The sequence below is a fragment of the Tachyglossus aculeatus genome, chromosome 7, assembly GCF_015852505.1.
Source record: "Tachyglossus aculeatus isolate mTacAcu1 chromosome 7, mTacAcu1.pri, whole genome shotgun sequence".
Classification (NCBI taxonomy): Eukaryota; Metazoa; Chordata; class Mammalia; order Monotremata; family Tachyglossidae; genus Tachyglossus; species Tachyglossus aculeatus.
Genome location: NC_052072.1, coordinates 22,667,776 through 22,692,753, shown reverse-complemented (window position 1 = coordinate 22,692,753; position 24,978 = coordinate 22,667,776). Strand labels below are relative to the sequence as shown.

The window sequence follows — 24,978 nt, the reverse complement described above, 5'->3', positions numbered from 1 at the left end:
GCTGCATTTATTATTAGAAAGTGGGCATGGCAGTTGTCTCCCCCTGCCCCAGGGACTCACCTCAGTGATGCGGGGGTTGGCACACTTGACCTTGCGGCTGGACCAGTCGAGCCAGGGGCTGGTGGGGGAGGAGCAGTGTTGCTGCAGGGTACATTTTCCCTCTCCACTGCACCAGCCACACTCAAACTTCCGATCGGCCTTCAGGCAGAGCCCGCAGCTCTCCCGCTGGGCTGCACACTTGTACAGATGGACTGTGGGGCCAAGAGGACAGTGATTGATTGATTCATTCATTCAACCATATTTATTGAGCACTAACTATGTGCAGAGCACTATACTAAGCATGATTCCATTGCGGCCCCGGCTGCAGGAGCCCATGGGTACCAATCTCCATCTCCATCACTGCCGCCTGCCCAACCCAGCATTACATCTCTAAACCCAACCATGCCCTACAGGTGGAAATGGATACATTTTGTCCTATCTTGGATTCCAGAAAACCAGGATGGGAGTGCCCGGAACTGATGAATGTGTATACACCTTCCGGTGTACTGCGTGATCCTCAAATATGGTGGTTCTGTCAAACAGCCTCTGGAGCGTGGACACTCAATCGGCTGGACTGTCAGCTTGCTTTGGGCAGGGACTGTGTCTACCAACTAATTCCATTATGTAGTACTCTCCCAAGTGCTTAGTACAGTGCTCTGCACACAGTAAATGTTGAATAAATAGAATCAATTGATTGACTGATTGACCTGCTTGGAATGTGGGGACTTGTTCCAGGAGACTGAGGCTACTGTGCTTTGGGGATGGTTCCTGTTGAATATTAGGCCCACTGGTCTCACTTGAGCTGGGACCTGGTCATGTGACAGGCCCAAGCCTGAAAAATCTGATACTGCTCCAGAAATAGGAGCACTTTTCTTGGGCCACAGGGCCCAAACCCCCTAAAATAGGCCTAGCTGGAAATCTACGGCACCCATCCCAAACACAAATACACTATGTGGGGTTCATCCCCTATTTTACAGAGGAGGTAACTGAATGTGTCTGCTTATTGTTACATTGTATTTTCCTAGTGCTTTACCTTGTATCTACCCCAGTGCTTAGAACAGGGCTTGGCACATAGTAAGTACTTAATAAATACCATAACTATTATTATTAGTAGTAGTAGTACAGTGCTCTGCACAGAGTAAGCCCTTAATAAATATGACTGACTGATTGAGAGCCAGGGATACTCAGTGACTTGCCCAAGTCCCTGTACATCAGACTAGAACCTGGGGATCTTGGCTTCCATGAGCCCAGAGCACTCAATTACATTGGGAGCTCTGACGGGTATTGGGGAGAGAGATGAGTCAGTTGGCTGATCTGCTGGGATTTGGTGGGTTGAGCCAGTAACCAGGCACACAGAGCTGGAGAGCTAACAGGCCCGCCTCCAGAGAGCACAGAGTGGCCCTTTCATTCATTCAATCAAACTTATTGGGCACTTACTGTGTGCAAAGCACTGTACTAAGTGCTTGGGAGAGTATAATATAACAATGAAGACATATTTCCTGCCCATAATGAGCTGACAGTTTAGAGGCCCTGTAGTAAGCTCATGTCTTGGTGTACCCCATTAGCTGGCACTTCAGCTCCAGGATGCAGGGGTGGGGCAGGGGCTTTCCTGCTGGCCTACTGAAGGGAATGTATGTAAGCTCATCCCCGACACTCCCTGGCACTCTAGACTGGGATGCATTTGACTCCCTGCCAGGGGACGTCTGTTTCCCCATCAAGAGTGTAAGCTCCTTGTGGGCAGGGATAATGTCTATTAACTCTGTTGTACTTTTGCTCAAGAGCTTAGTACAATGCCCTGCACACAATAAGCATGCAATAAATATCATTGATTTATTGATAGATTAAAAACCCCTTGGTGACTGGGAGGAGGGCATTTTCTGGAATAGTCTGGTCTCTCCATTCCCTAGTCAACTACAGAGACGTTGCAGGGAGCTCTTGACAATGGTTCTAACTCTGTTCAAAAGCAGGAATTTCTGACAATGGGCAGTGGAGGTGAGGAGAGAGGAAAGGGAGAGGTTAAGGTTGTATTTTTCTAATGGTATTTGTTAAGTGCTTATTATGTTCCAGGCATTGTTCTAAGCACTGGAGTAGGTATAAACTAATCAGGTTGGACACAGTCCATGTCCCACATGGGGTTCAAAGTCTTAATCTCCATTTTAGAGATGAGGTAACTGAGGCACAGAGAAGTTAAGTGACTTGCCCAAGGTCACACAACAGACAAATGGTGAAGTTAGTATTAGAACCCAGGTCCCTCTGACTCCCAGGCCTGCGCTCTATTCTCTAGAATGTAAGCTCATTTTGGGCAGGGACGGTTTCTGTTTATTGTTATAGTGTACTCTCCCAAGCACTTAGTAGAGTGTTCTATATACAGTAGGTGTTCAGTAAATATGTTGGACTGATTGAATGACACTAGGCCATGCTGCTTCTCTATTGTCCAGGTCTCACAGCTTCAGGTTTGAGCCACCCCTGATAAGACAACATGCATGAACCTGTATTTCTCTGAGTTCCAGGTGCCAGTTCCAGGAACTGAGCCCAACTCATCCACCTGCAGAAACTTTCTCCACCAAGACCAGAGTGGATTTGACCCTGGGAACTGGGAGCAGTAGAATTCCATCATGTTCTCTGAAAGAGTCATCTCTTTTGGAAACTAGAGATTGGAGACCTAGGAATTTCCTTGCTTTACCAATTTATATCCATCTGGTTTTGAGAGACCGATGGTCACTAGAGCTTCTTGGGTGCCCATACTGGGCACAGAGTCACACATGAACTCCTTGGGTCACCTGGCTTCTGAATGCTCCCAAGGAGAACATATGGGTACCTATTTTTGATGTTCCCACATACCTATCCCTGGGCCTTATTTGCTGTCTTATTCCTTTCTCCTCGCCCTTATCCTGCTGACATCACAAGAGGTCCTCTTTTGCGGTGATCTGGGGAGCACAGGAGGAAAACAAAGGGAGAAAGAGAGAAGGAAAGAAAGGAAGAATGAAGTAAAGAGAGAGAAATGGTGGGAGAAAGAGAGAAATGGAGAGACAAAGAAAGATATAAAAGAGGGAGAGAGAAAGGGAGGAGAAAAAGGGGGAGAGAGAGAAAATAAAGTAAGGGAGAGAGAAGGGGAGAGGAAGAGGGAAAGAAAGAGAAAAAAGGATGAGAGAAAGGGACAGATAAAGTAAGGGAGAGAGAAGGGGAGAGGGAGAAAAGGGGGAGAGAGAGAGAGAAAGGGAGAAAGAGAAGGAGAGGAAGGGAGGGAGAAAAGGGGAAGATAAAGAGATAGAGGGAGAGGATGAGAGGGGGAGAAGAGAAATATAGAAAGAGGGAGAGAGGTGGGGGGAGAGGGAGAGAGAGAAGGAGAGGGAGGAAGAGAGGGAAAGAGGGAAAGAGAAGAAGGGAAGAAATAAACCCCTACAAAAGTGCCTGACTGAAAATAATGCCTTACTTGCCCGAGATCCTAGCAGGCCTTTCCTGTCCACCCTTCTAATGGATCAGGTTCCATGGGAAACTTCAAAGCCTTTCTCTTGGAGCCAGAAAACAAGTCAGATGAACCCAAGGATGGGGGCTGGGGGCAGGGTGAGGCAGGAAGTCCACAGCAGATGCTCTGGTTGCGATCAGACGATGTTTCCCCACACGTTGGCCTTTGATTGCCCTGGCAGAGGCCAGTGGTGTTCAGATCACTCTCCAGTCCTGCTGGCCTCAGGTATGTATTCAGTGTTCCCATTCAGCTCTGTCCACTCCTGCCCACCACCCCCTCCCCATCCCCCCGGCGTCATTCAGAGATCAAACAGCCACCATAAACGAGTGGACCCATCTACCTTTCATGTCCTCAGGGTTGTCAATGATGAAATTCCCATTCCACACCACTGCAAAATCCACGGCCAGGTTGCTGATATCCATACCGTCGTACAGGTACTGGGGGAAAGAGCAGGGGCCTGGCTATAGGCTGGCTGAGGGGGTGGAGACCCCTGCCCACCTCCAGCCAAGCATCCAGGGATCTCTGAGGATATTGTGGAGAGTGCTAGTGTGTAAGTGTGGGGAAGGTTTGTGGGCCTCATCCCATGGGGAGCAGGGCTTGGCAGCATGTGTGGGGAATTTGGAAGAAACAGCTTGGAAAGAGCATGGGCCTGGGGGTCAGAGGACCTGGGTTCTAATTCTGACTCCACCACTTGTCTGCTGTGTGACTTCGGACAAGTCACTTCACTTCTCTGGGCCTCATTTACCTCATCTGTAAAATGGGGATTAAGACTTTGAACCATATGTGGGTAGGGACTATGTCCAACCTGATTATCTCCTAACTACCCCAGCACTTAGTACAGTGCCTGACACTTAGGAAGCACTTAGCAAGTACCATTAAATAAAAAGAAGCCACAGAAACTTGGCCTCATCCAGCGCATCTCCGTATCTTTGCTGCTCAGAGATGGTAGCTCACTCTGGTGGCCACATCAAAATTCCCTCCAGGTCCCCCCATGTCCTTGGAATCAATGCCAATCTGCCTCCTGGTCACTCTTGTCCTCAAGGAACCTGGGTCATGGCCCCTTCTCTGACTTACTCTGGTGTTGGTCAAATCTCAATCCCCTGCCCCACTGGAGAAGAGCTTAGCATTCTGTATTCTACAGCCCCACTCCCCCTCCCCCAAAGTTGAATTAATTCTCCACTGGGGTTGTGGTCTTGCCTCTCATCTTCCCCGACAAGCATACCTGCAACTCCCCAGTCCTCTCTCCTGCTGCTTCTCCCTGCATTGTGGGAACCCACTCTGCCCTATTCCCTCTGGCTCTGGCACCAGGCAGGCTTTCTCCCGATTACAAATTCTGTCAGGCGCTTGGTGACCCAGGAATCTGACAGTTCCCTGATAAGAGGCTAAGATTCTCTTATCTCTCCTGGTGAATAGGCTTCCCTCAACACCTTTCTGGCCCCCCTTCCCCACCAAGCAACTCCCCTCCCTGACTCCCTGCAGAGACAGGGAGTTGGCAGATAAAAAGATCTCTCGGCTGGTATTATAATTAAACACCTTGTGGCTTTCTGGCTGGTGTTCGGGATTAGTTTAACCCTCACTGTTCTTGAACCTCCTCCTCTACCCCAACCTCTGGGTTTTCTTCTTCCTGTCTCCTCTTCTCCCTGCCTCCATCTCTGTCCCAGGGAGGAAAATTGATGCTTGGGGGTGTTTAGTGGGATTCCCAAACACATGCTATCCCATGGGACTTAGTCCTGGGATTTGGCCTCTGTTTTTAATTAATAATAATAACTGTGGTATTTTTAAGCACTATTTTCCATGCACTATACTATGCCCTGGGGTAGGTACATGATTATCAGGGTGGACACAGTCCCTATCCCACTCGGAACTCACAGTCTAAAGGGGAGGTGGAATGGGTATTGAATTCTCATTTTATAGATGAGGAAAGTGAGGCACTGAGAAGTGAAATGATTTGCCCAAAGCCACAGAGCTGGCAAGTGGCCGAGCTGGGATTAGGACATAAAACCTCCGATACCCAGGCCAGTGGTCTCTCCACTAGGCCATGCTGCCTCTCTAATAATAATAATAGTGGCATTTAAGTGCTTACTCTGTGCTGAGTACTGTGGTAGATACAGTATAATCAGATTGGACACAGTCTCTGCTCCTCAGGGAGCATCACAGTCTTGGGGGGAGAGGAGAGGAGATATTCAATACCTATTTTACAGATGAGGAAGCTGAGGCATGTAGCAGTCAAATTACAGGTACAAGGTCACACAACAGGCAAGTGGCAGAACCAGGCTCAAAACCCAGGTCCTGACTCCCGATCAGCTAATCAATCAAGTAATCATATTTATTGAGTGCTTGCTGTGTTTGCTTATTTTATGGTATTTAAGTGCTTACTATGTGTCATACACTGTTCTAAGCCATGGAGTAGATACAAGGCAATTAAGTTGGACACAGCCCTTGTCCTGCATGGGGCTCACAACCTAAGTAGGAAGGTGAAGAGGAGAACTGAGGCACAGAGAAGTTAAGTGACTTGGTCAAGGTCACACAGCAAGAAATCAGCAGAGCTGGGATTAGAACATAGGTTTTCTGACTCCCAAGCCCGGGCTCTTTCCACACTGCTTCTCACTGTACTAAGTGCTCCATGTGCACTTTCATGTGCCTCCAATTTCTGGTTCTCCATTCTGGGGCACAGGGCTCCCGTTTGCTGAGGCCCACGTGCAGTGGTCCCCAGGCCCTTAGGGGAGTCTGGTCCAAGCTCAGTCGCGGCTGCCCTCTTACCGAGCTGTTCTGGCACTGGACGCTGGAACTGTTGAAGCGCAAGGCCGGCACGCGGTGGACCGTCCCCTGGATGTTGAGGACACACTCATACCCTCGCTGGCCGGACTGAGGCTGGGGCAGGTTGCGGGCCTTCAGGGTGATGGGCTTCACCTCTCCCACTGGAATGAGGATCTCCTCAGCAGGCACCAGTTGCGGACAATCCTAAGGAACAGACACCCTCAGGCCCCTCTGCCTGCCCACCTGCCCTTCCCAGGCCTCTCAGCTCACATTTTTAATTTTTTATGGTATTTGTTAAGAGCTTAGTATGTGTCAAACACTGTTTTAAACGCTAGGGGAGGTACAAGTTAATTAGGTAGGACAGAGTCCCTATCCCTCCTGGAGCTCACAGTCTAAGTAGGAAGGAGAACAGGTAATCCCATTTTACAGTTTGAGGAAACGGAAGCACAGAAAAGTTAAATGATTTGCCTAAAGTCACACAGCAAGCAATTGGCAGAGCCAGAATTAGAACCCAGGTCCTTCGGACTTCCAGGCCTGTGTTCTCTCCACTAGGCCACACTGCTTCTTCTCACTTGCTCTTCTCACACTTGCCTTTTTCAGTTCCACGTCAGGTTCCAGAAGGAGCTAGAAGTTCCAAATTTGGGGGTGTGAAGCCCCTCTTCCCCCGTCTCTTCCTTTCTTACCAAGCTGGACTCCTAGAGTGTTTTTTGTTGGTTTGTGTGTTTATTTTTTTAAATGGTATTTGTTAAATGCTTATTATGTGCCAGGCACTGTACCAAGTTCTGGTCCTGGAATAGATATACACTAATCAGGTTGGACCCAGTCCCTGTCCCACTTGGGATCACAGTCTTAATCAGTGTGGCCTAGTGGAAAGGGCATGGGCTTGGGAGTCAGAGGTCATGGGTTCTAATTCCGCCTCTACCACTTGTTAGCTCTGTGACTCTGGGCACATCATTTAACTTCTCTGTGCCTCAGTTACCTTATCTGTAAAATGGGGATGAAGCCTGTGAGCCTCACATGGGACAACCTGATGACCTTATATCTACCCCAGCATTTATAACAGTGCTTGGCACATAATAAGTGCTTAACAAATACCATTAGTATTATTACTATTATTATTTTTCAGAGTTCAGAACTGAGGCCGAGAGACATTAAGTGACTTGCCCAAGATCACACAGCAGATAAGTGGCACAGCCAAAATTAGAATTCAGGTCTTTCAGACTCCCAAGCCCAGGCTCTGAATTCAGGTCTTTCAGGCTCCCAGGCCCAAGCTCTGAATTCAGGTCTTTCAGACTCCCAGGCCCAGGCTCTATCCAGTAGGCCACGCTGCTTCCTACATCGAGGTTTATTGATGTGCCCTCCAAGCAGCTCCACCTCAGCCCAAATTTCTCAGAACCTGGGAAAAACTGAGCCTGGAAAGATAAACTACCCCACTCCCACCCTTCCCCCAATATCAAAGAATTGATAAAATAGAATTGATAGGCTGTTTGGCATTCCTATCTCCTGCGATCAATCAGTCAAGGGTATTTATTGAGTACTAGGCTTCCTTTCCTTCCATCCGCTTCTATGGCTTGTGATCCTTTGATGGACTTTAGGAACTGGGGGTGGGGGCGGGGAACCAGAAGAGATGAGTGAAAGATGGTGAGGCAGAGGGGAGCTTGCAGTGGAATCTTTCCCTGCCAGGCAGGCCAGCTTTCCAGCTCCTTGAGACACTCTCCTGCCATGAGGAAACTGTTCTGTTTCAACAGCTGTGGGAATAATGAATCTCCAGCCCCAGCTGGCTTTGATACTCCCATCCCACTGGCCCCAAGTGATTAGGAGTCAGAGGATAGTGTGGAGGGGGGATTTCAATTCAGGAAACAAATTAGAAGCCTGGTTCCCCTCCTGGCTGGCTGCAGGCTGGGGGGATTTTATCTTCTGGAACCTGGGCCGGAGGATGGGCTCCTGTGTGCTTGTGGTTGCTCTTGTTTCCTCAATCCATTCGCCTGGCTTCATGCCTGCACTTCCTGCTTAAGGGACCTATTCTATCGGCAGCCTAGGCCTCCCCAGGTTCCAGCAGGGCTCAGCCTAAATCCCCCAATGCCCCCAAGCCAGGCTCAGAACACTCACTTTTGTCTTTTATCTGTTTTCATTACTGGACCCAGCATGAAACCCAGGATGCTTTGGAAAAAAAAAAAAATACCCAGAAAAAATTCCCCTTTTTTGCACTGTGAAGTGAGAAGAGTAAGGATGGGACAAGATAGATTTCTCCTTCCCTCATTCCCAATATCTGCTACACTGAAAGCTTCTGGAGTTCAGGGATCATGTCTCTCAACTCTATTGTGCTCTCTCTAGTGTTCCCAAGTACAGGGCTCTGTACCCAGTAAATGCTCAATAAATACAACTGATTGATTGTTCAAAATGTTGATCCTAAACTTCTGTCAATACTGTCTCCCCTCATCCTCATTCTCTTCCTCCTTGTCCAGGAGTGATGAATAAGTTCAGATCCAGGCAGGATTCAAATGGGGAAAACCTCAAGCCTGGCAAAGTCCTCAAGTGCTGGAGGGATTGGCATGGGCTTGTGTGGGCTACAGCGGGTCTTCCACTGCCCCTAGCCCCTGGGCATAGTGGCCTAGAGCTTGGTTCAGCCTTCTGGGACTCTAACCTCATCACAGTAGCACAGGCTGGGGTGCTTGGAGACCAAAGAATAACCATAATTTTAATAATGATGATAGTGGCATTTGTTAAGCACTTACTATGGTCAAGCACTGTACTGAGCACTAGGGTAGGTACAAGATAATCAGGTCCCACATGGGGCTCACAGTCTAAGTTGGAGGGACTACAGGGAATGAATCCCCATTTTTCAGATGATGGAAGTGAGGCACAGAGAAGCTCAGTGACTTGCCCAAGGTCACACAACAACTTCTCAGCTGCTCGTTTCTTCCTGGGGCCTCCTGTCCTGCAGGGTTGGGCCCAGAACAGTGGGGTCGGGGTAGGGAGGAGGGCCCATTGGACAGAACCAGCTGATAACTTGACCACTGACCATGGAATCATTTGACTGTAACTCAAGAGGTCAAAGGGGAAGGGAACAGAACTGGGAATCAGGAGGATAATCCATCAGACTGGAGATTATCAATCATTCTTGATCTCCTCAGAGGATCGGACAAGAAGAAACGGGCACAAACCACTGCCAAGAGAATTTAGTTCAGACCTTAGGGAAGTCAAGCCACAGAATGGATGAGCTCTGGATAATCCATGGACAACCAGCTCTGGATACTCCATGGAGAACCTGGCAGGCCCATCTGGAGGAAAGGAGAGAGTCAAGATGACTCCTATGGCAAGTCTGGGTCCAGCTCAAGGTCACACTCAAGGAGCTCAGCCTGTTGTCTTCCCATACTTATGGATTACCTGTCCCAAATGGGGAGCAGCTACCTGAGAGGGTTCCTCACAAAAATAAATCCTGGAGGTTGAAATTGCCACCCTGCCAATGGAATCAGACCAGTTTGGAGGGGGCAGGGAGACTGGTAGGGCTGTGTGTGTGTGTGTGTGTGTGTGTGTGTAAACTGAGGCACAGATAAGTTAAGTGACTTGCCCAAGGATTGGAACACAGGTCCTATGACTCCCAGGCCTATGCTCTATCCATTAGACAATGCTGTTCTTGAACTATTATTTAGGGAAGACTTCCAGGAGATGTGATTTAAGAAGGACTCTGAAGATAGGGAGAATGGTGGTCTGCCTGATTTGAAGTGGGGAGGGAGTTCCAGGTAGGAGGGAGGGCATGTGCAAGGGGTTGATGGTGAGAGAGAGGTACAGTGAATGGGTTGGCATTAGAGAGGCCAGGTGTGAGGATGGGATTTAACAGAAGAGGAGCTGATTAAGAGCCTTAAGGTCTAGGATAAGGAGTTTCTACTTGGTGTAGAGCTGGCACCTATGGTGGCTTGTCATTGCTGTGCCCAGAGATGGGATTTCTTGGGCTAATGGATTGAACTCTAATAATTATAACTGTGGCATTTGTTAAGCACTTACTATGTGCCAGGCACTATACTAAACACTGGGGTAGATACAAGCATATCGTGTTGGGCACAGTCCCTGTCCCACATGGGGCTCACAGTCCTAATCTTTATTTTACAGATGAAGGAACTAAGGCCCAGAGAAGTGAAGCGAACTGCCTGAGGTCACACAGCACTGTGACGCAGCAGAGTTGGGATTAGAACCCAGGTCCTTCTGAATCCCAGGTCAATGCTCTATCCACTAAGTCATATTGCTTCTTTGTAGCACCTGAAAGGGCTTGGGAAGGGGGATGGGATTCATCGGGAGGGGGCTGGCGGGGGGGCGGGGGGTTGGAACCACCACAGAGTGGAAAAGGGGGACCTTTGGGTTGGTTGTATGCTCCCTCCTCCCCTCCTGCTTCTCTCAATCCCTGTTTGTAAGCATGCAAAATGCTGCCCCACCTCAAGGGCCAGAAAGAAAGTGAATGCCCGGGGACTTGCAAGTGGCCTAGTGGATAAAGCACGGGCCTGGGAGACAGAAAGATCTGGGTTCTAATCCTGGCTCTGCCACCTGTCTGCTGTGTGACTTCGGGCAAGTCCCTTAACTTCTTTGTGCCTCAGTTACCTCCTCTGTAAAATGGGAATTGAGACTGTGAGTCCCGTGTGGGACAATCTGATTAGTCTGTATCTATCCCATTATTTAGTGTAGTGCCTGGCACACAGTAAGTGCTTAACAAATATCATTAAAAAGAAAATGTCATTAAAAAAATACCACTTCATTATTCTAGTGTCTCCAAACGCAAGAAGGGTAGAGGAAAGATTTTCAGAATCCGGGCAAATGAAGCCTCAGACAATGCTGTATCCCAAATGAAAACTGGGAGTCACTTGCTGAATATCGACCTGCATGGATCATTGTCATCAAGAAAGGAAAGGAATGGTTCTCTTGAGCAAAAGCTTCACCAGAAAGGAGTGACAAGGAGGAAAAAGAGAAAAGTTTCAGGCACTGCAACTATTAACCATGGACAGCACAAGAGGCAGCCTATCTGTGTGCCCAATATAGGCAGGGCCATTGGTTCTTCATCGACCTTTTCAGCCCCACACACCCTCATAAGTGAAATTTCACCATTAGTGCTTTTATTTTGTACTACAAAAGACAATTATATAAGCTTTCCTTGCGCAGGGAATGTGTCTGTTATATTGTACTCTCCCAAGTACTCTGCACACAGTCAAGCACTCAATAAATACGATTGAATTGTATTGATATCTATATATAGAGAGAGGGAGGGAGAGAGTGTATATATACACTCGAGTCTTCATTCATTCATTCATTCATTTGTTCATTCATTCAATCAATCATATTTATTGAGTACTTACTGTATGCAGAGCACTGTACTAGGTACTTGAGAGAGTAAACAGACACATTCTCTGCCCACAACAAGTTTACAGTCTAGAGGGGGTGATAGACATTAATATAAATAAATGATTGCCCAAATCTTCAGAATGAATAATAATAATAATAATAATGGCATTTATTAAGCACTTACTATGTGCAGAGCACTGTTCTAAGTGCTGGGGAATTTACAAGGTGATCAGGTTGCTCCCCGTGGGGTTCACAGTCTTAATCCCCACTTTACAGATGAGGTAACTGAGGCCCAGAGAAGTGAAGTGACTTGCCCAAAGTCACACAGCTGACGAGTGGTGGAGCCGGCATTTGAACCCATGACCTCTGACTCCAAAGCCCAGGCTCTTTCCACTGAGCCACGCTCCCACACCAGTGTTGTTCATTCCCCTGCCTCTGAGTGGAACCACTTCTAATTTAGTGTTGGCACACACTTTTGGCCTCCTTAACACACTAATCTTGATTTTAACCCTTAAGAAATCATGGGTTGTATCTGGGGGTGGGGTTGAGGGTTGGGGCTGAGGATGGGGACATGCCCTTTCTGTGTAAGTGGGAAGCCCAGATGTAACAAAAGGGAAAACTGGGAGGGGATAGTGGTGCTCTGTTCTCCCTCAATGTTGATTTGAGAACCCTGCCGTGTTCCACTTGGCTTTTCCCATGTGGAAATGCCATTATCCTCACCTGCTGGACTTCAAAGGGCCAATGGAGCTGGCGTGTTGGGAAACTAATCGGATCTGCTTGGTTCTAGCACTCCCGAGGAGGGCCGTAAAAAGGATATTTATATACCGTGATCTTGCTTAGACATGGAGGGAGATGCTCTTTCAAAGCTAAAAATCCTACCTGAAGACACAATGCCCAATGTTAACAACCCCTCCCCATCCCCCCACCTTACCTCTTTCCCCTCCCCACAGCACCTGTATATATGTTTATACATATTTATTACTCTATTTTATTTGTGCATATTTATTCTATGTATTTTATTTTGTTAATATGTTTTGTTTTATTCTCTGTCTCCCCCTTCTAGACTGTAAGCCCACTGTTGGGTAGGCACCATCTCTATATGTTGCCAACTTGTACTTCTCAAGCACTTATTACAGTGCTCTGCACACAGTAAGTGCTCAATAAATACGACTGACTGAATGAATGAATGAATGTTCCAGGCCTGAGCCAGCTAGGGGAGGCAGTGGTGCCAAGCTGGCAAGCCCCGGTGTTGCCTGTTGGTTGTCCAACAACAACCACGGCACCAGATGCTACCCTCAGCATGGCCTTCAAAGAGCCCAAGGTTGGGAGGTCAAGCTTGAAAAGGGCCTCAGATTCCTTGCTCTTTTCAGAGGGCAAACAGCCCCTTTAAATCCTACTGCCCCATCCTAGGGAGAGGCCACTGTTTCCCCCATTCTCTTTTCCCACTTTCTTGTCCAGACTCAGGGCAATATGACGGTCAGCATCCTGGAGGGAGTTGGGAAGAAAAAGCTTCATCCTCACTTCACTGAAGCTTGGTTTTGAATCCCTGCCCAGTGGCATTAAAAGGGTGTACTAGGTGCCACAGACTGTTCTAAGCACTGGGGGAGATATAGGATAATGTGGGACAGTCCCTGTCCCACATGGGGCTCACAATCTTAATCCCCATTTTACAAATTAGGTAACTGAGGGACAGAGAAAGTCAGTTACTTGCCCAAGTTCACACAGCAGACAACTGACAGAGCCGGGATTAGAACCCAGGCCCTTCTGATTCCCAGGCCCCTGCTCTATCCACTAGGCCACATGGCTTCTTTTGGTCACCTGCCTCCTTGCTGTCCCTTTGAGAACATGGGGTCCAGCCTGAAGTCAGTCATTATCTGATGTCTGGAACCTACTCTCAGCGAATGGGGCTAACATTGTGGTGCAGTGCTAGGGAGAGAATCCCGGAGAGTCCCCAGATTGCAAAAGAGCAGTTTATTTCCTTCTTACAGCAACAGAGAAAAGTTGCAGCATCGCTCTGCTGTATGTGCTGGACAGTAGAGAGAATCTGAGGCTATCACTTGAAGGGCCACTAGTAATATTACTAGTAATCATGACTTTACTTGTCTCTAGGAAAAGAGGGAGAGGAGGGCAGACACAGAAATGTCCTCCCTCCTCATCGGCCTCATCATCACCCTCCTGCTTTCTCCTCCTCTTTCTCCTCTTCGTTTCCTTCCTCCTCCTCATCCTCCACCTTTCTTCTCCTTCTCTTTTTCTTCATTCTCCACCACTTTCTTTTTCTCTTCCTCCTTCTGCTTTTTTTAGCCTGAAATTGACTCTTCTAGCTCCAGTATCATGAGCTTTGTTTTGTTTTATGTTGTCTTAGTATTTTGTTTCATCTCTCCTTAAACATCTATTTCCAGTCCCTTCTCTCCCCGTTTATTTCTAGATTGTGAGCCCCACTAAGGCTCAGAAGGATCGTGTCTAATTCCCACTTGCATATTCTTCCCCAGTGCTTAGTACAATGCTCAGCATACGGTGAGCACTTAATACATACAATTACTACTAGTACTACTACTACAACTGCTGAACTACTACTAATAATACTGCTAGTACTGTTACTACTACTTCTGTTCCTCTTTCTTTCCCTTCTTTTTATCCTCTTTCTCCTCTCCCTCCTCCTTTTTCCTATTCCGTCTCCTCCTCCTCATTTCCCTCCTTCTCCTCCTCCTCTCCCACCTCCTCTTCCTCCTCTCCCACCTCCTCTTCCTCCTCTCCTTCCTCCTCCTCCTCTCACTCCTCCTTTCTTTCCTTCCTTCTTCTCCTTCATCCCACAAAAGGAGCAGAGACCAAGTGTGGACAGTGCTTTCCCTGTAAAGTCTGACAGCATATGCTGTCTTATGCCTAGCAAAGTTTGAAGGGAAAATGGAGCAGAAAGAACTTCTCTGGGGGCCTGACCTCTGACCCTGCCTGGGTGACTCCTGCCAGGTTGGGAGGGAGATGGGTCCCAGGCCCTGTGTAAACTGCACAGGGCGGTCAGGTCTGTTTCCAGTTAGTGGCTGAGCGGCTGGGCCTGCTGGTCTCCACGCCCGGCCCGGGGATTTATTTGTCTTGCTTTGTGTTACCCTTCTCTCAGCATCCGTTGGCCACAGGTCATTTTCATGTTTCGTTTCGGGTTTCTCCTCTGCTGAGCTCCCCTGGAGGAAGGAAAGCAGCTGTTCCCTCCTGTCTGGGTAAATGTTTCAGCACAGCCTGCGCCTCCCCCCTCCCCTGCCCCTCTGCTTATACTGCTTCACCTGGCTGGTGGTAGGACATCTTCAGATTAGTGGCCACGGTGGCCGGTAAGATCCTCAGACTTCTGTGGTGTCCCTGGGAGAGTCATGTCTGGGGCATCACATCCCTCCCAGTCCTGTCTCCTGCTCCCTGGGATCTGTCACTGTTCAGTCAACTTCTTTAAGCACAAATGGCTCCCAGTGCACTGAGACAAGTCACTCTCTCTGACCACAAAGGGCTGTCATCCTTTCTTGTGCACCTAGACCAGTCGCTCTCTCTGAACACAAAGGGTTCCTAACCTTCCCACACCCCTACACCCTGCCCTGCCCTCATTTTACTCACCCTTCCCCCCTCACTTCCTGTCCCTAGCATTATTCTTCTTTTCTTGAAATGCCACAGTCTCCTAATCGCTAGTTTCATCCCAAGTCAAAAATACCCTTTGAAGGTCATCCTGTCTATCCCACTGCCTCTAGATAATATAACTAAAATGTAATACTTTAATTTTGACAAGCACTTTTTTTTCCAAAATGGTTCCACATCATTTGTCTCCTTTCATCCTCCTAACCCTGTAAGGTAGAGCGAGGCAGGAATTATCATCCCCATTATACAGATGAGGAAACTGAGGTACAGAGAGGTTAAAGGACTTGTCCATGGTCATTGAGACAGAACTAGGACTGGGACCCGCGTTTCTTGAATCCCAAATCCATGCTCTTTCCACCTTGCCTCCTATTTCGGACATGCTTTCTTTCTTTCCTATTTAGGAAGAGCTTCCCATTTTCATAATTTGGAATGGGGGGGGGGGGGGTGTCGTGAGATTGCAGGGCACACTAAATTCTTCCAGGAGGGCAAGAGGGCATGAAGAGGGGAATAAAATTTGAGAAGGCACCTAATGAAAAATGATCCATATGATGACTGGTTCAGAGCCATCACTCATGACTTAGAAAAGAGATTTTGGAGTTATTCTTCAGCATGAGGCAGCAGGCTAAAGGTAAGCATTGTGAGGAAGGAGAAAGAAAACAAAACAAGAGGCAGTGTTTTATCACACTATAAATCATGGTATGTCACCTGCACCTGTAGAGTAGGTCCAGTCCTGGTCACTGCATCTTAATAAGGACAAGAGGCATTGCGGTCTAGTGGAAAGAGCATGATGCTATGAGTCAGGAGACTTGGGTTCTAGTCCTGGCCCTCCCCTTCTGCTTGCTGGGTGACCTTGAACAAGTCGCTTGACCTCTCGGATACTTTTGTTCACTCAACTGTTAAATGGGGGTAATATCTGCCTCTCCCTATCTCACAGAGGGGTTGTGGGGATAAAATGAGAAGCAGAGTGGTCCAGTGGATTGAGCAGGGTTCTGGAAGTCAGAAGGACCTGGATTCTAATCCCAGTTCTGCCACTTGTCTTCCATGTGACCATTTAACTTCTCTATGCCTCAGTTACCTCATCTGTAAAATGGAGATTAAGACTGTGAGCCCTAGGTGGGACACAGACTGTGTCTAATCTGGTTAGCTTTTATCTACCCCTGTGCTTAGTACAGAATCTAACACATTGTAAGGGCTTAATAAATAAAAAAAAGATGCTTGATGTGAAAGCACTTTGAATAAAGTATTCCTATCATCATTGTATTTATCAACTCTGTTGTATTGTACTCTCCCAAGTGCTTAGTACAGTGCTGTACATGTAAATACCACGGATTGATGGAATGATCAATATGCTAGGAATGAAGAAAGAGAAGAGAAAACAAGATAATCGGTAGGCTGGAAAATCTTCCTTTTGAGGATATTCTGAGAGACATAAGGTTCTTCAGCCTGGAAAGACTGAGGCAGAACAGAGATGAGGCTGAAGTCCACAAAATCCCGAAAGAGGCGAATCCAAGGAACTGTTCTTCCCTACGTCTCGCAGGACCAGGCTTGAGGCCACTGACAGTGGTAGATCCAAACAGACAAAACAAAACACTTCTTTACCCAGGTATCTTTACCACAGGAAGTTGCGTGGGCAGAAAATATCAGTAGGGTCAGGAGGGGTTTGAATCCAAGTATGAACAAGTGGCATTTCGAGAGTAACAGAGGGAAAGTTAGGGATGTAGAAATCAATAGGAGGGATGTTAGCCGGGACAACTCTAGACACATTAGAATTAATGTGAAGAGGACAGTAATCCATCTCAGTCTCCTCCGTGGACACTGGTGTCACTGCAGAGACTAGTCTGGATGGCTGTTGGTCTGGAACACTAAAAGTGTGGCTGGCACAGCCCCATTATCCTCCTTCTCTTCCTCCTATTCCTCCTCCTCTGATCCTGGCTGAGGGGACCTATCTCACTGAGCCCCTCAGGTCAACCCAAGCTTAAGCAAGTCAGGAGGGAGCCAGCCCTCCCGGGGCCATCAGAGGAGGTGACAACTCCACTTCTCCGCATGAAGGGTGGTGGCCCTATTTTCTAGCTTGCAAGTGAGGCAGACAGTAGCCGGGCAGGAAATGTGCCTGTTATTTTGCTATTTTGTATTCTCTCAAGCGCTTAGTATGATGCTCAGCACACAGTAAGTCCTAAATAAATACGACTGACTGCCTCAGTAGAGAACTGAAGAAGGCGGCAAGTGAAGATGGTGACATCCCTAGCCATCTGCTTCCTGTTTCTTCCTCTTGACCTCTCCAGAGCAGCAGAGATGAGGAGTAAATGTGTTAGATCCTGTGTCATCAATATTAATACCATTTTGCTCCACAGCTCCGCCCCGCTGAGGACCGAAAACCCACCCACAGAAACCTTAGCCAAGGCAGCTGTTTGCACCTTCCAATTTTACCCTGCTCCACATAAGGGATGTCTTCAATCATGCCTTTGTCTCAGAGATGGAAGAAAGGGAAAAATAGGTACAGATCCATACTAGTATATTCTAGTCTGGATGAAAAGTCTGTCGTCTTTGAAACCTAATATGGCAACTGTAAGTACGATCTGGAGAGAAATGCTAAAAATGATAATAATAATAATTGTGGAATCTGTTAGGTGCTCATTAGGTGTTGAGTACTATGCTAAGGGCTGAGGGAACAGTCCCTACAGGCCATGCTACTTGTTTGTAGGGCTCGGATATTTGAGAATTAAAATGTTAAAAGGTGAGCAGTTTTCCCAGAAGAGGGCCTTCCCTTCCGTCTACCCTCCCTGCAGTCCTCACCCCTACCTTCCCCCTCCCTCTGTACCTCAGACACATTGATCCGACCCTCCTGGAAGGAGCAGGTGGTGGGGTCATGGGTGCACAGGTTGCGGTATTTGCACCAGTGGCAGCGGAACGCACTGTTGACACACGACAGGCACCTGCCCAGAAAGAGAAATAAGAAGGTAAAGGTGAGAAGGGCCGGATCTCTCCCATCTGGACGCACCATCACATGCATAGAGTTGCTGGATCACAGAGAAATCTGCCCTCTGCCTTCCTACTGCTTCACTGAGTGGGAATCTGCCATTGTAATAATAACGATGGCATTTATTAAGCGCTTACTATGTGCAAAGCACTGTTCTAAGTGCTGGGGAGGTTACAAGGAGATCAGGTTGCCCCACGGGGGGCTCACAGTCTTAATCCCCATTTTACAGATGAGGGAACTGAGGCACAGAGAAGTTAAGTGACTTGCCCAAAGTCACACAGCTGACAAGTGGCAGAGCCAGGATTCAAACCCATGACCCCTGATTACAAAGCCCGTGCTCTTTCTACTGAGCCACACTTCTGTGCAGATCAGAAAACTAAGGCCTAAAGAGGCAAAGGGACTAATACTTGGGCAGGGAAAGACAAACCCCAAACCTTTCATTCATTCATTCATTTATTCAATCATATTTATTGAGTGCTCACTGTGTGCAGAGCACTGTATTAAGTGCTTGAGAGAGTACAATACAACATTAAATGGAAACATTCCCTGCCCATAATGAGCTTACAGTCTAGAGGGGGAGACAGACATTAATATAAATAAATATATAATAATAATGATGGTATTTGTTAAGTGCTTACTATGTACCAAGCACTGTTCTAAGCACTGATAAATTACAGATATGTTCATAAATGCTGTGGTACATGGCCTTGTGGAAAGAAAGCAGGCCTGGGAGTCAGGAGGACCTGGGTTTTAATCTTGGCTCTGTCACTTGTCTGCTGTGAGATCTTGGGCAAGTCACTTAACTTCTCTGTGCTTCAGTTTCCTCATCTGTAAAATGTGGACTTGATACCTGTTCTTCCTCCTATTTAGATTGTTAATTAATTCATTCATTCTTTCATTCAATCGTATTTATTGAACACTGTGTGCAGAGCACTGTACTAAGTACTTGAAAAACACAATTCAGCAATAAAAAGAGACAAACCCTGCCCACAATGAGCTTATAGTCTAGAGGCAGGGAGACAGACATCAAAACAAGTAAACAGGCATAATGTAAATACACCGAATTATACATGTATACATATGTATACGTATAGATAAGTGCTGTGGGGTGGGGAGAGGCGGGGAAGAGCAAAGGGAGCGAGTCGGAGTGATGCGGAAGGGAGGGGGAGCTGAGGAGAAGGGAGCTTAGTCTGTGGCTTAGATTGTGATCCCATATGAGACAGGGACTGTGTCCAGTCTAATTATCTTGTATCTACCCCAGTCCTTAGTACAGTTCTTGGCATATAGTGAGTGCTTAACAAATATCACTATTATTACTATAGTTCTCACAAGGTGATTTCAACATGGAGGTGGGGAGAGGAGGGCTGAAGTTCAGCCTCTTGATGCATTGGCACTGAGGGATGAGGGAGGAAAGAGGCAGAAGTCAGGTTATTATTATTGCTATTATTAGTAGTAGTAATTAGTAATAGTAGTAACAGTATTACTATTAGTAATAGTAATAATAACAATAATAATAATTGTGGTATTTGTGTGGTATTTGTTTGGTATTTGTTTAGTCTTAAGCACTGTTCACTTAACACCAAAGTAGATACAAGATAATCCGATCCCACAAGGGCTCACAGTCTAAACAGGAAGGAAAATAGGGATTGAATCTCCATTTTGCAGATGAGTAAATTGAGGCACAGAGAAGTTAATTGATTTGCCCAAGGTCACACAGCAGATAAATGGCAGAGCCAGGATTAGAACCCAGGCCTTCTGCCTCCAAGGCCTGAGCTCTTCCCACTAGGCAGCACTGTTTCTTCCCTGAAATCTTTCAGATAGACAGGTAGAAAGCCAGGCAGGGCAAAGAAATGGTGCTCCTAGTAAGATATATAAGAACACTCAGGGTTCTTGGAGGCCCTTCTGCAGTCTCAAAGGCCCTGGCCATGGGAGACAGTCACTGGTAAGCCTGGAGAGAAGGAGGAGAAGATGGAAGAGGAGAAAGAGAAAAGGCTGAGTGCTCAGGGAGTCACCCTGAGGGTGACAGACACTTCCTCTCTGGCTATAATAATAATAATAATAGTCACGGTATTTGTTAAGTGCTTACTATGTGCCAAGCACTGTTCTAAGCACTGGGGTATATAGAGGGTGATCAGGTTGTCCTACATGGGATTCACAGTTTTAATTCCCCATTTTACAGATGAGATAACTGAGGCAGAGAGAAGTTAACTGGCTTGCTTGGGCAGACAAGTGGCAGAGTCAGAAATACAACCCATGTCCTCTGATTCCCAAGCCCATACTCTTGCCATTAAGCTATGCTGCTTCACACGCAGCTCTATCCTAGTTGGCCCAGTTACTGGGCTCAGTGGCCCAAGGCAGGGCAGGCATGGGCTGGGGGCAAAGAGGAGAGGAGACTGGGCCCAAGATGTTCCAGTTTAGGGGCTCCAAGAGCTGGCAGGCCCCAGTTAAGTGGATGGAGGGCTGTCAGCATGTGCTGTATGTTCACATATAGGTTGTGAGATGTCTTCCAGGAGATGCTGGACTATGTTTAAATGAGTCAGATCAGCCTATCCCTCAGGAAGTGAGCTTCAGGCCCTCTTTAGGTCTGCTCATATGTTGGGGAGACTCAAATAGGACAGGGGATGGCCAGGGCAGGGTCTCTGTCTCTGTTGAAGAGGCGTTCCCAGCCAGAAAGGCCTGAGTCAGACCCACCCACATTTCTCCAAGTGCCTTCCAGCCCCTCCCCAGTAACCCCACTCCCTTCTCTCCATCTCAACCCAGTCCAGGTCATTAGGCATCTTCCTGCAACCAACCCACCCAATTGCAGATTCCAATGAAAACCTGACCCAAGGACAGAGAGCAGAGGCAGTATTTTATCATCTTCTCGTGGCCTGCTTCTTGATTCCTTTGGGGGCCTGGATACTAGATCTGTAGGTATTTAGTTTAGAAATAGTTCGGGGTTGCGGGAAATATAGTCAGGAAAAAATGTAAGCTTTCAAGACAGCATCTCTGGACAGAATGCTCTGCCTGTGACAGCATCCTCATCACCATGGCAACCAGACAGAGAGCTCAGTGATGTCACAATGTGTTGCCAAGGAAGCCAGAATGCTGTCACCATGCACGGATTCCATACCTCCCTAGCTGGGAACGGAGACTAAACTGGTCATTCCCTAAACTTCAAAGCTCTGTAGGAGGGACTTGGGAGTGGTAACTGGTCTAGAGAGTTGGGAAGCAGAGGGAGTGTGATGAGAGCACAATGAAACTTGTCTGGGGATGGATCGGAGTGAGAATAAAGACAGTCTCCCAGGAGGTTCCAAAGAAACAATGTTGGGGTTGACACTGAGACTGCACAGCAATTTCAACCAACCAAGGGATCTCACCTCCCTGACCTTGTCTCACCCGTGTCACTCTGCAGTTATGCTCCAACATCCCCCAACAAATGGACTTGCAACATCATTATTTTCAGTTTCCCCCACCTCATTGACACTCTTTGTATGTGGAGTGACCTTAATTGTCAGGGAGGCTTATTTTAATCATGCAAATGCAAATCTGGGAAAGGAGACTGAGATCTAGGAGTTGATTTAATTAAGCGTATATTTATTTGAGTCAACTTTTGTTTCTAATGATATTGGTTACACGCTTACTATGTGCCAGGCATTGTATTACATGTTGGGATGCATACAAGATAATCAGGTTGGATGCAGTCCATGTTCCACATGGGGCTCACAGTCTTAATTCCCATTTTACAGAGTAGGAAACTGAGGCACAGAGAAGTGACTGGTCCAAGGTCACACAGCAGACAAGTGGAAGAGCCGGGATTAGAACCCACGTTCTCTGACTCCCAGGCCTGTGTTATTTACACCAGGTAACAGTGCTTCTCTACGGGATTGGGGACAATCTGCCTCCAGTTTCCTTCTCCATATTTCTTCCCGACTTCATTCTCGGGGTCCCAGTCTTCCTGCTGATATTTCTGGGGGCAGAGTGACCCTAGGGCACTCTAGGAAGTAAAATAGGTGGAGAGCTCTCTTGCAAGCTGCTCAGGGCCAGTCACTCCAGAACCTTCTCGACCTAGCCAGCTAGTGTACTTTTCTGCTTCTGAACTCCCGGTGCTGTGGAATCCACGTGGCCCCATCCACGCCCTACTTGCTTCCTCATGGGTTTCTGGATCCCAGGGGATTCGGGGAGGAGAGTTCTCAGACGGTCCCTAAGCCAGTTTAGCCCTCTGATCTCCCCTTGGAAAGCTCCCAGCTGAAAGCACAGTTGCCGGCTTGCACAGCTTGGGGGCACCAACGGGTTAGTTAAAAACAGGGAAGAGGCAAGAGGCCAAACGGGGGCTTGGGCACAGCTCTGGACCCACGGGGGCTTGGGCACAGCTCTGGACCCACACTCTGAGGCAGCTCCCCTTCTCCTGGGCTTCTGGCATTCCAGATTTGCTCCCCATCCCTCTGCCTGTACTCACTGGCCCCCAGGCCCTCCCAGCTCTGAGTTCCTCCCTCCCTTGCCTTCCTTCTCCTCCTGCCCCAACACTCTGCCCACCAGAGTCCCTCTGGGTCACTCTCCCAGGGGCCTAGTGGACATCTTTAACCCCCTCCTTTGCTGGCTGGCAAGTGGGGGCGAGGACCAAGGGTGACTTACAATTGGTGGGCGCTGCAGTTGTAGAACTTGAATTCAGTGCTGACAAACATCTTCCCTGTCTCCTTGGACCTCAGCTGCAACTCCAGCCCAAACCAGTCTGCAAAGATATGGAGAGGCTTTGGAGATGGTGACACCATGGAGCCATGAGGGTGAAGAGGGAAGCAGAGCACAGGGCTGCTCTGTTGACTCTGTACAGTCAGCGGCAACTTGCCTCTTCTAACGAGTGACTAAAGTGACCCAGCCTAGGGCTCAGATGAAAGCTCATTTGAGGCAAGGATTCTCATCTCTTACTAGGCTTTGAGGGCAGGAATTGTGTCTACCAATTCAATCATGTTGTACTCTCTTAAGAGCTTAGTACAGTAACTACAACTGATTAATTGAATTATGGTATCCTAAAGCTGGAGTCATTTTGTCCGATCTCCTGCCTTCAGGTAGGTGAAGGCCTAAACTTATCCAGGGCAGATGAGTGTTCGTCCCATTTTTAAAGTTCTCCAGGGTTGGAGACTCCAATCACTCAATCAATTGATCAGTGGAATTTAGGGAGCACTTACTATGGGCAGAACTCTATATTAAGTCCTTGGGATAGTACAATAAAGTTCGAAGAAAGGATTCCTGTCCTCAAAGGGCTTACAATCTAACGTTCGAGACAGAACGCCGACCCCTAGCCCACATCCTGCCTCTGGCCTGGGACACCCTCCCTCCTTAAGTCCGATAGACAATTACTCTCCCCACTTGCAAAGCCTTACTGAAGGCACATCTCCTTCAAGAGGCCTTCCCAGACTAAGCTCCACCTTTCCTCATCTCCCTCTCCCTTTTGCATTGCCCTGACCCTATTCCCTTTGCTCTTCCCACCTCCCAGCCCCACAGCACTTATGTACACATCTGTCATTTTATTTATTTGTATTCATGTCTATCTCCCTGCCTTTAGACTGTAAGCTATTCTGGGCAGGGAATGTGTCTGTTTATAATCATACTGTACTCTCCCAAGTGCTTAGTACAATGCTCTGCACACAGTAAGTGCTCAATAAATACAATTGAATGAATGAAGGAAAATCAATTACAGATCGCTATCAAGCTCAATACTTCTCCTAAACTCCCAAGAAGTTCTTCTTTATGGCTCACCCAAATCTCTCTTGCTGCAGCTTAAGCCCATTTTATTTTATAGAGTCCTCTGAGGATGTGTTAAACAATACTCAGTGCTCTGCCAATATCCTATTTTTAAAAAGAATTGAAGACCCAGTTTCCTTGAGTCAGATTCAGATAATGCCAGGTTTGAATACTGGGGGAATTAAAGGTGGCTTTAGGGCCAGTGGAATCTCCATGGAAGAGAAACCAGATTGCCTTCCCAGATTGTCCAAGTTCAGACTGCCCTCTCAGACAGCTTGGGCTCAGTCTGTACTCCCAGACTACCCACTGGGAGGATTCTCTGCCTGGTAGCCATCACTCCCCCCGCCCCACCCCCACCCCCCACAACCCACCCCCCCTCTCCTCTACCCCACCCCTTTGTCTCTTTGTCTCTCTCTCCTACTTTCTCCTTTCCTCTCCCTCTCTTTATCTCTACCCACCTCCTTCTCCCTCTCTCTCCCTCTCCCACTTTTCCTTTCTCTCTGCCTCTCCTTTGCCCTTTGCTTTCTCTTTGTCTCTCTCCTTCCTCCTCCTCCCTCTCTCTCCCTCATTCTCTCTCCCACTTGCCCTCACTCCCACTCTTTCTCTCTCTCTTTCCCTCCTTGACCTCTTTCTCTCTCTCCCCCACTCTCTCTTCCTCCATCTCCCTCTCAGTCTCTTTGTCTCTTACCCCCTCTCTCCTGCTCCCTCTCCCTTCCTCTCTCTTTCCCCACACTCTTCCTCTATCTCTCTTCCTCTCTATGTCCCCTTATTGGCCTTTGCTCCCTCCCCTCCTTCCCCTCCGTCGCCTCACCATACCCTGCTGTGTCTCTCCCAGTCTTACCCTGGTCCATGGGAATGGCAGGAACATCCTTGGCCCCGGGTGAGGAACAGATAATCTGGCTCCCAGACACCTGCCCCTCCACTTCTGTCAAGTTCCCAAAGGCACAGGTGACCCCGGCAGACAAGTCTGGGGCATCGCTGACCGACAGGCTGAGCTGCAGCGGGATGGGGGGTAGGGGAGAAGAAGGGGAGAGTCAAGATCTAGAATGTCGGACCCAAACCCTGGCAGGGTCGCTGGATG

The 24,978-nt window shown here is 47.9% G+C and overlaps 1 protein-coding gene across 1 annotated transcript in view; it reads right to left on the bottom strand.

Moving 5' to 3' along the window:
• PLXNA2 (plexin A2) overlaps positions 1 to 24,978 on the bottom strand; it is a 252,736-nt gene that overhangs the window by 56,381 nt on the left and 171,377 nt on the right. The window contains exons 7-12 of the mRNA XM_038749116.1: positions 24,739 to 24,892; positions 22,791 to 22,887; positions 18,018 to 18,132; positions 6,266 to 6,466; positions 3,846 to 3,942; positions 61 to 251 (exon numbers count right to left, since the gene is read on the bottom strand). Of these exons, the coding sequence (XP_038605044.1) occupies positions 61 to 251; positions 3,846 to 3,942; positions 6,266 to 6,466; positions 18,018 to 18,132; positions 22,791 to 22,887; positions 24,739 to 24,892 (855 nt within the window). The remainder of the gene's footprint in view (positions 1 to 60; positions 252 to 3,845; positions 3,943 to 6,265; positions 6,467 to 18,017; positions 18,133 to 22,790; positions 22,888 to 24,738; positions 24,893 to 24,978) is intronic.